The following is a 16229-nucleotide window of genomic DNA, read 5'->3' on the forward strand; positions in this document are numbered from 1 at the left end:
ACCGTAATAAATGAATCAGTATATCGCTAATACGTAGGTTTAGCACAGTGAGAATTTGATGATATTCTTCTTTTTCCGGTTATTCTAACCAATTAGGAAAAAGGCGGTTGTTGAAATAGTAGTGTAAAGTGAAAACTGTAGTATAGGCGATGGTTACTTATATGTTTTATAAAAATAGAAAAATGTTGAAACGGGTCAAATATAAATTATGGTTGATGACTGCGCTTTCTTAAGGTGGTATTAGAGAAAAATACATGTCGTCTAATACCACCTTTAGCAATTTATCGTTTATTATTCTTTTACTTGCAATTAAACTTATATATGTTAATATAAGGCTGGAATTTATAGTTTATTAACGTTTTCTTTCAAACATTCCTTAAGAAGTACTTAAATAATTATGAAAAATTAAATAATTACTAAATCATGGACAAACTCTTGAAGTAAAGAGGCGTTTAAGTCTTATTCTCCAGACACAAGAATCTATCCCTGTTGCAAGATCTCTCTTGCCTATGCACTTCAATGCGAAAGCTAATAGAATGCCTATTAAAAGGTCTTCGCTTAAAGGCCTATAAGTAGTACAACTTCATAGAATATCTACTATTAAATTCGATTAAAATACATTTAAATTTAAACCAAATAAGTAGTAAGTCAGCTGAAAGAAGTCTTTATTGAGTTATAAGGGAGAGTTTATACAACATAAACCTGTAGGATGGACTTTTTATACTAAAGACAGTAAAATTTTGTTATTTCTTACAGAGATAATATATACCATATATACCCCTGTTCGAAAATCCCATTCCGATCTGAAATGGAGCTATTTTGGTAAAGATATTTATTAAAACTTAAAAAAAAAAAAAAAATAATTTAAAACATCCCACTTTAAAAATTGAAAGTGGTTTCATTCCACTTTTGATCGGAATGAAATCCTTTTACAGTCCTGATAGCAATAATTGAAAAATTGAATTTCAAATTAAATTTTGTTAGATCATAATTTGCAATGTACTTTTGAAGGACTACTTGAAGTCTACCTTCTGCGGAAAAACATAGTTACAAAAGATGAAAACACAGAAGATACGTTGAATTTGGTTATTAAAATCTATGTCCAGTTTTGAAAAAAGGCTTATAGGTTTGGATTCTGTACGCTCTTGAGAATATTAATCTATTTTTGTTTTTGTTATCTGTCACCTATAAAAACCAAAAAACAAATTTGGATAGTTTCATAAACAAATAATGATTTTTCGAATTCAATTGTTACTGCCCTATTGAAAATATTTTTAGCGGTTTGTACTTTTCTGATTCCTCTTAAAAAATTACAATTTCACTTCCAAATAACTATAAAAAATATATTATAAAAATTTATTCTTGAGAATGATTTCAGGAGTAATGAATTTGGAATCAAATATTTAGACATTCCGCCTATAAAAAATCTGTGTTAAAATCATCACTTCTCTAGGTCTTTTCTTTTTTTTTTTGCTGGGATATAGAGATATAGGTTGAATATTATTACAGGTTACAAAGGAATAGTGCTGGGCTGGTTCGACATTGTTTACGACAAGGGGCATTGATGATTGCTGGAGGAATTGGCAGATTGTTAAACATAGGGAAATATCATATTGTAAGGAATGAATACATATATCATATTGTAAGTTTTGCATAGATTTTATGAACATTTATGTAGGGGATAATAAATCGAAAGGAGAAATTTTCGTTGTTTTTGCTTTTAAAAAAGTTCAAACATTTTTGAAAAATATGTTGCATAAATAATTTTAGAACTTAGATTTTAAACTTCCTTCAGAATTTTAACCAAATTTGATCACATTTCCAAAAGAATACGTTGATTAAAGCAAGTTATACGCTTTGATAACAGCAATTGAAATAAATTTTTTCAGACATTTGGACTACAAAAGTAGGGGTTTATTTTGCAGTATAAGTATGCAATCTTTACTTCAATGGTTCCGGTCGAATTTCGGCCGCGGGGCGAACTCTAGTATATATAAATACGCAAAGCCAAAACGATTGGGAACATTTTCCGGCTCTATTACTTGACCGATTTTCTTGATTCTTTTTTTGATGAATGCAGATTCGCGAACCTCACTGCAGAATCTATATATGATCAAAATCGGTTCAGTATTTTCGGAAATATAAGCGTTTAAAGTTTCTACCAATACACAATCACACAAACATGTGCTTGAATTAAAAAATAGAAAACAAAATAAGAAAGCAAAACAACACTTTTTTTCATTGTAGAAAAAAGAGAGGAGAGTGTAAAAACATGTTACTTCTCTGTTGATGATTTATTTTTGTATTTTGCAATGATATTTTTTGTAGTTGTTTTTAATAAGATTTTTGTAAACTAATATGATTTTATTGTTTTTTATTTTTTAAAAGTGTAAAGTGATAAATTGTGAATGTAATAATTATTTATGTAAGATACAAGAGGATGATGATGTTTGATCTGGGAAAACATTGCTGGGACAAGAATTCTACATAAATGTTAGTTTTTATTGATTTTAAAGATTTTAATGATGGACAAAAACAAAGCCTGTTAAAATATAAGTAGGATAGTTTGTTGGTCATGTCGGTACATGATACACCGTAATAAATGAATCAGTATATCTCTAATACGTAGGTTTAGCACAGTGAGGATTTGATGATATTCTTCTTTTTCGGGTTATTCTAACCAATTAGGAAAAAGGCGGTTATAGAAATAGAAGTGTAAAGTGAAAACTGTAGTTTGTGTAGGCGATGGTTACTTATATGTTTTATAAAAATAGATGGTTGATGACTGCCCTTTCTTAAGGTGGTATTAGAGTCTAATACCACCTTTAGCAATTTATCGTTTACTATTCTTTTACTTGCAACTAAACTTACATACATATGTTAATATAAGGCTGGAATTTATAGTTTATTAACGTTTTCTTTCAAACATTTCTTAAGAAGTACTTAAATAATTATGAAAAATTAAATAATAACTAAATTATGGACAAACTCTTGAAGTAAAGAGGCGTTTAAGTCTTATCCTCCAGATACAAGAATCTATCCCTGTTGCAAAATCTCTCTTGCCTATGCACTTCTATGCGAAAGCTAATAGAATGCCTATTAAAAGGTCTTCGCTTAAAGGCCTATAAGTAGTACAGCTTCATAGAATATCTACTATTAAATTCGATTAAAAACATTTAAATTTAAGCCAAATAAGTAGTAAGTCAGCTGAAAGAAGTCTTTATCGAGTGTTATAAGGGAGAATTTATACAACATAAACCTGAAGGATGGACTTTTTATACAAAAGGCAGCAAAATTTATTTATTTCTTATAGAGATAATATATACTATATATTATCTCTATACCAAAAACACATTCCGATCTAAAATGGAGTTATTTAAGTAAAGATATTTATTAAAACTTAAAAAAACAATAATTTAAAACATCCCACTTTAAAAATTGAAAGTGGTTTATTCAAAAAACAAAAAAATGGAAATAATTCCACTTTTGATCGGAATGAATTTTTTTTACAGTCCTGATAGCAATAATTGAAAAATTGAATTTTGTATGAAATTTTGTTAGATCGTAATTTGCAATGTACTTTTGAAGGAATACTTCAAGTCTACCTTCTGCGCAAAAACATAGTTACAAAAGATGAAAACACAGAAGATATGTTGAATTTTAGTCATTAAAATCTATGTCCAGTTTTAAAAAAATGCTTATAGGTTTGGATTCTGTGCGCTGTGGTTTGTACTTTTCTGATTCCTCTTAAAAAAATACAATTTCACTTCCAAATAACTATAAAAAATATATTATAAAAATAAATTCTTGAGAATGACTTCAGGAGTAATGAATTTGGAATCAAATAAAAGAGACATTCCGCCTATAAACAATCTGTGTTAAAATCATCACTTCTGTAGGTCTTTTCTTTTTTTCTTGCTGGGATATAGAGATATAGGTTGAATATTATTACAGGTTACAAAGGAATAGTGCTGGGCAGGTTCGACATTGTTTACGACAAGGGGCATGGATGATTGCTAGAGGAATTGACAGATTGTTAAACATAGGAAAATATCATATTGTAAAGAATGAATACATATATCATATTGTAAGTTTTGCATAGATTTTATAAACATTTATGTAGAGGATAATAAATCGAAATATTTTTGAAAAGTATGTTGCATAAATTATTTTAGAACTTAGATTTTAAACTTCTTTCAGAATTTAACCAAATTTTATCACATTTTCTAAAAGAATACGTTGATCAAAGCAAGTTTTACACTTTGATAATAGTAATAGGAATATTTTTTAAAGACATTTGAACTATAAAAGTAGGGATTTATTTTGCAGCATAAGTATGAAATCTTTTCTTCAATGGTTCCGGTCGAATTTCGGCCGCGGGGCGAACTCTAGTCAATATTATTTTATATATTTTCCCATATAAATTATAATATTTTCCTTAAAATGTTTAAAATATCTTCCAAAAATACATACAAAACAAATAGCTTGAACCAATGAAATATCGTTTTCGAATCATCGAATTTGTATTGGCTCGATTATTCGAAATTCTCGCATAAACACATGATCTCCAATGACACGCTAATGTTAAAATCATGCATGTTCCACCTAAATCGAACCACTTCGTCATCACTTGCACCTCTGATTAAGCAACATCTTTGTCATGTAACTTTTTGCTGGGGATCCATAGAAAATCTAATTTTAGTAAACTAATCCATCTCTGCAGGAAATGGAACTTGTACCAAACTATTATTTTACTCGTACTTTCCTATACCATCATAATGCTCAAATTAACATTGAGTGTGTTTGAAAAATTACTAGTACCATTAGTTCTAGACTTATACTAGTACACTTGGACCCAATTGGGTTCTTTAGAACCAGTTTGATACTAGTTCTAATATTCATAAAAAGTCGTCATAATTGGTGGTTTTGCTCTTTTGCAATCCTCCTGCACAATTCCAAGTGGAAAATTACTACACAACTAGTTTTTTATACGGTTTTATTTCTAAAGATCCAAAAAAAAAAACTATAAAAAATGTTGTAAATACATTTACCTAACAATTCAATATGAAAGTTTGGAGAAATTCTGGTTCTATCCGTATCACCAAAGTTGATATCATTGATTTTATTATGTCCAAAAATTCCATTCAGGTACATACATATCTCCATTTCGTTATATAAACATTTGTCGTACGATAAAACAAATATTAAAATTATTGCAGTTTTTAAATTTAATAAACGTACTTACATAGGGATTTGCTTGCAACCGGACCTAAATTTGCATGCACTATTTATCGTCTCATTTGAAGGGATATGTTTGAAAATATAGTTTCTTATGCAAAATTTTTCCAAATTATATTTTAACTAGCTATGCCCAGTGTGCTTTGCTATCCTTAAAGCAATGTAAATAAAAAAACACTTTAGGATTGTGAAAATTCTAACTATAATAGTTTTCAGATATACATTTTTTTACATATTGGGGATGCCACGCAAATTATTGCAAGTTCGCCAATTTATCCAAATGTTAATTTAGATTTTTATGTAACCTATGAAAAATTTGAATAATATAATAATATCCCAGATACACAGAAAAAAAAAAAAAAATAATGCATAACATGAATGAATTTTGTAACATATTGTATGAATCGAACATGACTTTTTTCCCAAACCATTTTCATTCAGAATATTATTTCTACGATATTAATGCAAAATTGCAAAAAAGTATCTACTAATATTTAGTAGATAGTAATCCTTTATTAGCGAATTTTGTATAATAAAAAAATATAAATTGAAATGCAGAAAAACAAAATGTTAAGCAAGAAAACATCATCCAAAAAGTTAACGGCTGTATTTATAAAAACTTATTTTAGGTTTATTAAACAATTTTAGGCAAAATTCAGGAAAATCGTATTTATAAACGTGAAATAGCTTAAAACACCTTCAATAAACCATTGACAATTAGAAGAATTTTATTGTAGGCTCGACCCTTCTTTAAGCCAACAATAACTTGAATTTTAACAATTTTTTTCTCAGATAAAGATTTTTCCGGTAATTTTAGGTTGATTGCGAAAAGTAATTATGGTTTCTTTTAAAAAAAAATCTAAAAATTCTAATTTTAATTTGTAAATAAAATCCCAGAAAATTTTTAAACGATTACATATATTTTGAGGAAAAAACTCAAATCTAGGCAGTATTGGATTAATGCATGAATATTTGACAATATTCCAATTGTCCAGCACTATTTTTAGGCAATTTGGAAATGCCCGTCTGTCAACCAAATGATGGATAAAATCATTTGATTTGGCTTTTTCAAAGTTTGTTGGTTAAATATAATGCCATAAAGTAATTAACCATGTAAATTATATTGATTAGTGTTATACTAATGCGAAATACATATATTCGCCGGCATTAAAATTAGTCAAATATCAAAGAAATTTATCAATATTTGCAAAAATTTATCAAAAATTACAAGGAAAATAAGTAAAAATAAGAAAATATGTCATAGTGATGTATATTTTGTCGCAAAATATCCGTTATTCGGATACTTTTAATAATAATTAGAAATTATATGTTATATTTATACATCTGAACTAAATAGACATTTATTAAAGCCATATATATATTTATTTTTCTTAAATGTTTGTTTTTATTGTCAAAAATCTATTATAAACAAAAATATGAAATTAAGAAAACCGAATCAACGAATATTTTATCCTAATTGTACGCAACACTAACACATAAAATGACAGCCATATTGTACAGTGCTGCCAGCTTAAACATAAATCAGCACAATAGTTAATATACGTTTATTATTTGTTTATGAATATCACAATTTTATTAATGGTTTTTAAGGCTAAAGTGTGCTTTAACTATTGAGTGCATTAAAAGCAAAATAAGATTTTTTTATAAATACAAGCGTAAGTATCTATTCTTCATAAAATGCAGCAAAATATGTGCACATTTCATCGATTTTAATCTAAAAATCATAAAGAAATACAAAATAAAATTTTAAAATTTCTAGTAGAGTATCTACTAAAGCTGGCTACACACCATAATATTCAGTAAAACGACATGTCAAAATTTTCAAATAAAATTAAACATATTATAGTGTAGATACAAAATGTAATAAAACTTACTGAAAATACGGATGGAAAATTGGAAATCGTATGATTTTTTTAAATTTTTTGAAAAATTTCAAAACGATTGGATTTTTTCGTTTTATTTTTATTTAAACAAAGAAAAACATAAAACAAGAAACAATTTACAAATAAAGACAGAAACAAAATTATAATTTTGTTTTTTTCTTTGCATTTTTCAAATTGAAGTTTCATTTTATTTCAAATCTGATAGTGTAAAAACAAAATATATTTTCTATTTGATTTTTTTGATAATCATACCAATTTTCATTTTATTTTGTTTTGACAGTATGAAATAAAAATCTAACGACTTCTATCATAGTATGTAGGCAGCTTAACAACTATTAACATATAAAGGAAACTAAAGCCCACAAAGTATAACCATTAATAATTTAAATATCTTAGAGCTTAAGTAGTCAAATATAATTGAGTAATTTATAGATTTATTTATTTCATTGGATTACATGCATGTAAAATACATACATATATGGGAAAATTGTTCACAAAATTGCAAAACTTTAAATTAAATACTCAGGCTAACTTTGTTAAACCCTTTGGGGATTTTGGTCTACTAATGGTCTACGTTTATTTCCCGTTGATCTCATTCGGGAAAGATTTTCTTGTGGCACAGTATAATTTGCTGTCTTTGTTGTTTGAATTGCACATTAATATTGGTATGGTATAGTATAAAGTATAGTATACATATACATTTATCTATGTCGGTCTGTCCATGTAAACATTGTAATCAAACCACAGGTCGCAATTTTGAAGATAATTCAATGAAATTTGGAACATGATCTTCTATTGCCCTAGGAACGAAGCTTATTGAAAATGGTTTAGGTGGTTCAGAACCCCCGAAAATGGTTATTTGTTTCCATTTTTTCACTTAGCCTCAATACAACTGAACCTGAATATTAAATTGATTTGCGAAACACACAATGTTCCAATGTAATATCATTGAAAAAAAAAAATTAATTGTTATAGGAATAATTTCAAATGTTGGGTACAAAAATAATGTAAATTTCATAATTGAGGATCATGTAGTTTTATAATATAAAATAAGTAGGCGCTACGACAAAGTCCCCAACGAACTAAATCCCCAAACCGATAATGAACTAAGTCCAAAATTTTGGGGAGTTAATTCATAATGAATAAAGTCCCAAATATTAGAAATGAAATAAATCCAAAACAGACTGAATTAAACTCCCAAATTCGAATGAACTAAGTCCATATTTTTTTTAATAATGATAATATTATTAATAATAATATTATAATATTATTATATTATTATTATTATATTTTAGGTTTTTTAATTTTTCATGAAAATGAAGAATTTGTATATAGAAAAAATGTTAATGAATATTAATACTTTTCATCTAAGAAAATTAAGTAAGGTAAAAAGAAGTTCCTCGATTTTTTTTTTGCATCGTCCCTTCATGGCCAAAAAATTGCATGATTAGACCATGCAGAAATACTAAACTAAAATGACGTATATTTCCAAAAATCCAAAATCAAATGACACATTTCTCAGATTCTTTGAAAAGTCTCAAACATTAATTTCTCTAGGAAGATATTAATTTGTACCAGACAAATGAACTAAACTATCTTGTTAACTACTTATACAAAAGTATTTATAACTCCGTGCAACGGTCATTTTCACACATGAAAAAATCTATGTGTACTGGAAACTGTGGACCATTAGTTATATCTTTGGGTACTCAGTTTTTCCTAATCAGCTCTTATACCCCTGTAAAAGGACCTTAAAGTTTAAAGGACATATTATTTCAAAAGATGAAATTCCAAATTTATATTCAAAATTTGATATTAATATTAATATCAAATAAAGCTGCACTGAAAGAAAAACCTTCGTAAATACAACGTTTTTCTACGTTATATTAATGATTTTGTTCTTGAAATCAGTCCAATGACCGGTGTCATTGCATTAACGAAAAATGTTTCATTAATCTCAAAATTTTCGTAAATATAATGAAATAATGTCATTAATACAGAATACATAAATAACGTAACCAAACGTTTTTACAATGTAAAATATCATTAAACTAATGAAACAATTTCGTCAACATAATGAAATAGTTTCATTAAATTAATGAATCTCTTTCAATAATAATATGAAAAAATCATTAATTTAACGATTTTGTTTCGTTACTGTTAAGAACCTTTATCATATATGCAATGAATGTTGTCATTGGTTTAATGACATTGTTTCATTGATATAATTATATCCTACATTAATGGAACGTAATTTTTCCATTTCAATAATGACTTTTGTCATTGATTTTCCTACCTTGTTTCGTAAATGGAATGTGCTCCTTCATTAATGTAATGAAATATATCATAAATATAATGATTATGAGACATTATATTAACAATATTAATCATTATTTTAATAAATGGTTTCATTTCAGAAACGGTTTCTTTCTTAATAATAGTGAACAAAAATTAGTTGATTATAATTACAATTTATTAGGATTTTAATCTACATATTTACATATATGTATACATACATTTAATATTTAAAAATTATTTAAATTCGATTTGAATATACATACATACTATGCATTTGCATAAATAGAAAAAATATTATATGGAAAAAATTGAATATCAGTAATTAAACTCATAAATAATTAAAAAAAAATATATAAATAATAAATTTCAGTTTCATATAATAAAATAAATAGAAAAATTGTTTCAATATAAACAATTAAATAATAATTTAGTAATAATATCAATAGTTTTAAATTTGAGATAATTTATCCAGTAGTATACAAACTTTTGTATTCTTTGTTTCTGCTTTTGAAATATTATAAAGATAGTTTTCTACAAACATCCAAAACGGACCACTTGCCATTGGATATTCAACATTAAATAAGTGGAACGATTTAAAGCATATATCAAAAGCTCTCTGAAAATTTGCGAATGGCATCAATTGGCCATCCAAATATACATAAAATGAATTAATTTTAAGAGTTTCTACATCACCTAAACCCAAAATAAACGGCTGAACTGGATCGCCTTTCGCTGATAAAAAATCCAAATGGTCTTCTAAAGACTGCATCGTTGCATTTATGTAAATAAATGAATCTTGGGAATCTTTAATGGTAAACTTTCCGTATTCCCTTTTTCCGTACACATTTTTTCTTAAAAACTTTTTTGTTTGGTACAAATTGTAATGCAGGCACCATAGCATTTTTAGATGAAATATATCTTTATCTGAAAATAAAAAGAAAATATATATTAATAAATTATTTAAATATTATTTAATGATAAAATACCTTCTTCCAGTTCACGTTTATCTACTGTCGCTACAATTTTGTTAACAGATCTATCTTTGATATTAGCATGATGTTTCAAAAAGGTATAAAGTTTCAAAAATTTATCTTCCCAGCTTAAAATAGAAGGCACGTTTTTGTGAATAGCATTGAAATCGCTTTCAATCTATAAAATAAATATAATTCTAAACATGAAGTGGTTATAAATTAAAAGTAACCTACAAATTTATATCCGTTCGAGCCCTTATATTGTGGCCACAGCTTTAACGCCTCTTTAATATTTTGACACTCATTTCTAATTTGATTTAAACGAAATTTAACACATGCAGCCCAAGCTGAATTAAATTCGTCAGCGGTCAAATTATCGAACTTTATTTTCTGGAGGAATAATTGTGCGTCATCTTCTGGTTCTGGAGAGTAGAAAAATACACAAATTAATACATGAAAATAACTTATTTTAGACATATAATATACATACCAATGACGTCTTTTAAATCCGAAATGTTGTCAGAACTGGATTCACAATATTTAAAAAATTTCGACTGCTTCTTCTTATTGTAGTACTTCACATATATCTTTCCTCGTCGTTCCGTTCTATAATATTCCAATTTTTCCGATTGAAAGATTTGTAAAATTTGTCTTTCTATTTCGTAACTAGTTTGAAGTGACATTTGTAAATTCTTTGACTCGAAATGTTCAACAATAATATTTATTAAGCATGAACGTTGCACTTCTGTGATGAGATGTATTTTTTCGTAATATTCTAAAATGTTGCACCCATTTGTGTGTTGTTTTAAAATGTCCAAAACTATTATTTTAGAATTTTGAAACTCGAATTCGCTGCAAGAAGACTGAGACAGTGAAAAAGGTGATGAAACGGTTTTGGATTCCTGAGAGTCACTCAAGGTTTGTTGATTCATTATGGGGATGTTATTCTCCGCCCTCCACTTTTGTAAATTGTATTTAAAAATGATCTTGTCGCCAATTTTCATTTGCTGAGTAATTTCAAATAAGTCATTAACAGACATAATGGAAAGGGCATGGTTTGTGATGTTTTGTTCTGAAAAATATATATTTTAATAGTGTGTTTAAATTTTTACATAATTATTAATAATGTTTACCTTGAAAAAAGTTTATGAGGTGATTTAGGCCCCAAGAAGTTAGTAGATTTTGTAACGTGTTTTTTTGAGTTTCTTCATCTAAAAAAAATTTAAAAGTATTCTTTAGTGCGTATCATAAATTTCCCTTTTGATGTATTAATAATAGTCGTCGGGGGTCCAACTAATGAATCAGTATTGAGAAGAGCAAATTCCCCTATGTCGTTTGGGTTAATTTCAAATGCCGTGTAATGCTTAAGGTATATTGTATTACAGACTTCTTGAACGAATAGATACAATGATTCATCTGAAACAATTGCATTAATGATTTTATATATTTTATAATCTTGTGTTCTGGTTGCAACAAAAAATCCTTTTTTGTACAAAACATTATTATATATTACTTTGTCATATGCTTTTATAAGACTTTTGGGTTTCTTAAGTTTACATGATATAAAATCAAGAAATGGACTGTCACTTTTGTCATTATCCAAGCAACTATAGCTTGATTTTATATTAATTTCTGAAAGTAAATAATTTGAAAAATAAAATTGGTACTTGCGTGCTATGGATACGCTAACGTTTTTTCTGGAAGTAATGGAATGTGAATAACTTTTAAAAATGCGATGTCTTGCTTCGAAATGAAAACTCCAAAATTTTCTCACAGGTCCACATAAAGCAATGACATCGGGATAATGGGTTAAAATATGAAATTTTGGTTTCAAATTTTCTTTAAAAAGTTTTAAATATAATTTATTATGGTTTTCAATATTAACTTTGAAAGCATTAATTGAAGAGGCATTTATTTTAAACAACAATATAAAGTCTATTATCTCAATAAGAAGCAATATAAACAGCCAAACTTCATCGTCAGAAGGTACCAAATCCCCTACCATTATTGGAAAAAATATGACGAAAGTCAGCATTTCACGAGCAGACATTCTCAAATGTTTTTTCTTGATATGAGTTAACAAAATATTTTGAGATATATTTCCAATTTCTAACTCGCCATATTCAAATTGTGCTTTTCTTTTATTTAAAATTTCTAGCGAAAAATATTTTTTTTCTTGAATAAAATACAATATAGCATTGGTCATGTCATAATGACATATTCCCTCCATGACATCATGCATTGCATCAACACTCATATTATCTACAACGTGAAATGATGGTATTCTGTTAAATATGCATTTTTCAGAAATGCCGCTTTCTTTAGCATTATTTTCTTGCACATGTAAATTATAATTTTCATATGTTCGGCGCAATTCGGGTAATGTTGTGGGGGTTTTCTGACTATCCGTCTTACTTATTGTGCAAAAACGACAAAATGTTGTGTTAAATGATTTTGAAAAACCTAATAAGCTATTTAAACCTAAATTATCTCCTAAAATAAGAATAGGTATGAAGTGTGGGTGAAACTCTTCCCCATTTGATAACCTTATTTTTACACCGTCTACTTCCAAACTTATCATTTCATCAATTAAGGGCTTTAAGCATTTTTTTTTACCAATAGTTTTTATATCTTTGGAATTAATAGCAGAAATAAAGAACACATTTTGTAGTTTTGTGTCATTAGGGAGACAAGGGAAACTATAATAAAAGTTGCAAATTGTATTTGCAGAATGAGATCCTAATGGATTGTTGATTTCTAGATCATCGGAATATAAAAAGTATGGAAGAACAATTTCATTTGGATATAGCTCACATTTCTTTTTCCAAAGATCTCCCTGTACAATATTTTGTAAACAGTCACTAGAAGAGACATTTGAAATAAACTTTAACATATCTATAAAAACATCGTCTTTCTCAAGAATTTTTTTAAAACAATACCTCATGGGCATAAATGCAATTTTTTTATTGATTTGTGCATATTCCAGCTTACCTTTCTTATGAGTCATTGATCCACTTGAATCGACAACCACTTCCTCAATCGATTGAAACAAATCCTCCTCCATAAGTTTGGTTTTCAGCAAATGCTCCGTTTTTATAGTAACAAAGATCTTCTGAATATCTTCTGTAAATTTAGTAACTTGTAAATAAATTTCATTGCTGAGAGTTTGTCCAAAATTACAAAACATAGATAAAAGGGGCTGGATTATTAACTTAAACATGTTTTCATTTATGTTTTCTGCATCTTTTCTTGAAAATTGGAAGTTTGAATATAAATTACTCTGAAATATTAAACAATTTTTAAGTAATGTATTAAAGCATACATTTTCTTTTGAATTTTGATTTTCCTCATGCCCTTTTGCTCTACTATATTCTGTTTTATAATTTTCACAATTATTTACAAAAGTTTGCTCATTATTTACAACACTTTTTATATTTGTACAAGTAGAATTATTTTGACTTGAATGTTTTGTTCTGACATGTTTTCTGAAAGACGACGAATTCTTATAAATGCTTCCGCAGCATTTATAATCATCATTATATTTCAGAAAATGATAGCGTTTTAAATGATTAAAGTAGCTTTCATTTTCATTAAAAACGTTTTTGCACAAAAAACACTTCATTATTATTAATTACCAAATTAGATTTTGATCACTATTTAACTTTTTATAAACACCAAATATATTTTTTACTCAGCACCTCTTCACTTTTTGACTGTTTAAAATAAACTAAAAATAAACTCTCAAAAACAGGTGGTGATGCAATTTATGTTGTTGTTGTAATTTTTTTATACATGTCGCGTTATGTTCCAACTCTATTTTATTTTTTGCACTTCTTACGTGTTGTTGTTGTACCAACCCTCAAACACAGCATCAACTAATTTGATGCTGTGTGTTGTTGTTGTACAAATTATTTTTTTCACTCCTGTTTGTAAGAAATAAAGTGGCATAGAAACTCACAAAAATCAGAAGTTGATATAATGTATTATGTTGTTGTTGTACCAACTTAAAACACAACTGATTTTTTGTCTCCATCAGCATCAACATTCTCTTGTGTCCCGTTATTTATTTTAGAAACTTTCAATATAATGCAACTTTACGTTGTATTGATAACCAAATTGTTGTATTTACTATTATTATATTAAATACTTACTATTTTTTAATGACACATTACGTTAAATTAATGATAAAATCATTGTATTTACTATAAATTGTCATTAAAGATACATTTGTCCGTTATAATTTCTTAGCAAATAAATATAATGACACATTACGTTATATGAATGACAAGTTACATTAATTTAATCACATGGTTTCATTAACATTACGTGATTGTTAAAAAACTTGTTTAAAATGTTAATGTAAAATGACATAATTTGTGGCGTTTTTCGTCTCATTAATGACAATTTATCATATTTGCAAAATAACAAGAACTAAGCCACTTTAAAGCTAAAAACTACATTAATTCGGTTCCTTTATATATAATTTTATTTTATATATGTATATATATTTGTTTATTTTTTGATATTTTATCAAACTAAAATTCGAAAACAAAAAATACATTATTGCTACGTAAATATTTCATTAAATATTGAAGGGGTGCTGTATTTCTTACAAATATTACTATATTTACATAAAAACAATTAGGATCTGTCAATTAAACCTTTTTTAGACCAAACAATTAATTTAGGAAATATTCGTTATTCAATTTATATATTAAATCTCACGTTAAAGTTTTACGTAATATTAACGTAAAAAGTTTCGTAGCATTAATGACACTACGAAATACCAAAAAATAATAATTTTGTTTGAATTGTAATATTAACGTAACTGTTGTAAATACAACGTAAAATTTCGTAGCATTAACGAAACTTTTCATTGCATTAACGTAAACAGGTTAACGTAAGAGTTTCATTGGGGTTACGAAGCGTTTTTCTTTCAGTGTGAGAACATCTGCTTCAAAATAATATAACTTATTTAGCCAAAAATGGTTAATAAACCTAAAATAATACTTTATTAATCTACTATAAATCCCTAATTTGGCAAGAAATCGTGATATTTATTTCATATCATAATTATTATTATATTTAACCACTATTTATATATGTACGTATTTCTATCGTTTCTAATAGGGCATCACTCTTAAAATGACCGAAGATGGACGTTGTTTAGTTGCACGTATAATGCACGGTGGCATGATACATCGACAGGCAACACTTCATGTGGGCGATGAAATACGGGAAATTAATGGTCAGTCAGTGCAGAATCAATCCGTGGGACAATTGCAACGAATGCTGGTAAGTTATTAAATTATTTAGAAAAAGAGTGTTGTCGCAATGAATTCGAGCGCATTGCATGTGTATGAGAGTGCTCCAAAGAAAAACTTCTCTATTAAGACTATGTATGTATGTATGTATGTATGTATGTATGTATGTATGTATGTATGTATGTATGTATGTATGTATGTATGTATGTATGTATGTATGTATGTATGTATGTATGTATGTATGTATGTATGTATGTATGTATGTATGTATGTATGTATGTATGTATGTATGTATGTATGTATGTATGTATGTATGTATGTATGTATGTATGTATGTATGTATGTATGTATGTATGTATGTATGTATGTATGTATGTATGTATGTATGTATGTATGTATGTATGTATGTATGTATGTATGTATGTATGTATGTATGTATGTATGTATGTATGCATGCATGTATGTATGCATGCATGCACGTATGTATGTATGTATGCATGCATGCACGTATGTATGTACGAATATACATACTTTTAGTTTTTCCCGATCACTTT

The 16229-nt window shown here is 27.3% G+C and overlaps 1 protein-coding gene across 20 annotated transcripts in view; it reads left to right on the top strand.

Annotated features, from left to right (window-relative positions):
- The window catches only part of LOC119604301 (peripheral plasma membrane protein CASK), a 172931-nt gene that overhangs the window by 104533 nt on the left and 52169 nt on the right, over nucleotides 1–16229 (top strand). For all 20 annotated transcript variants that reach the window (XM_037956840.1, XM_037956841.1, XM_037956845.1 and 17 more), the window contains one exon: nucleotides 15542–15706. In XM_037956840.1, coding sequence (XP_037812768.1) covers nucleotides 15542–15706 — 165 coding nt within the window. The remainder of the gene's footprint in view (nucleotides 1–15541; nucleotides 15707–16229) is intronic.

This window comes from Lucilia sericata, unplaced genomic scaffold (assembly GCF_015586225.1).
Source record: "Lucilia sericata isolate MDLA Ls3-8-SP2 unplaced genomic scaffold, ASM1558622v1 Contig000381F_arrow, whole genome shotgun sequence".
Classification (NCBI taxonomy): Eukaryota; Metazoa; Arthropoda; class Insecta; order Diptera; family Calliphoridae; genus Lucilia; species Lucilia sericata.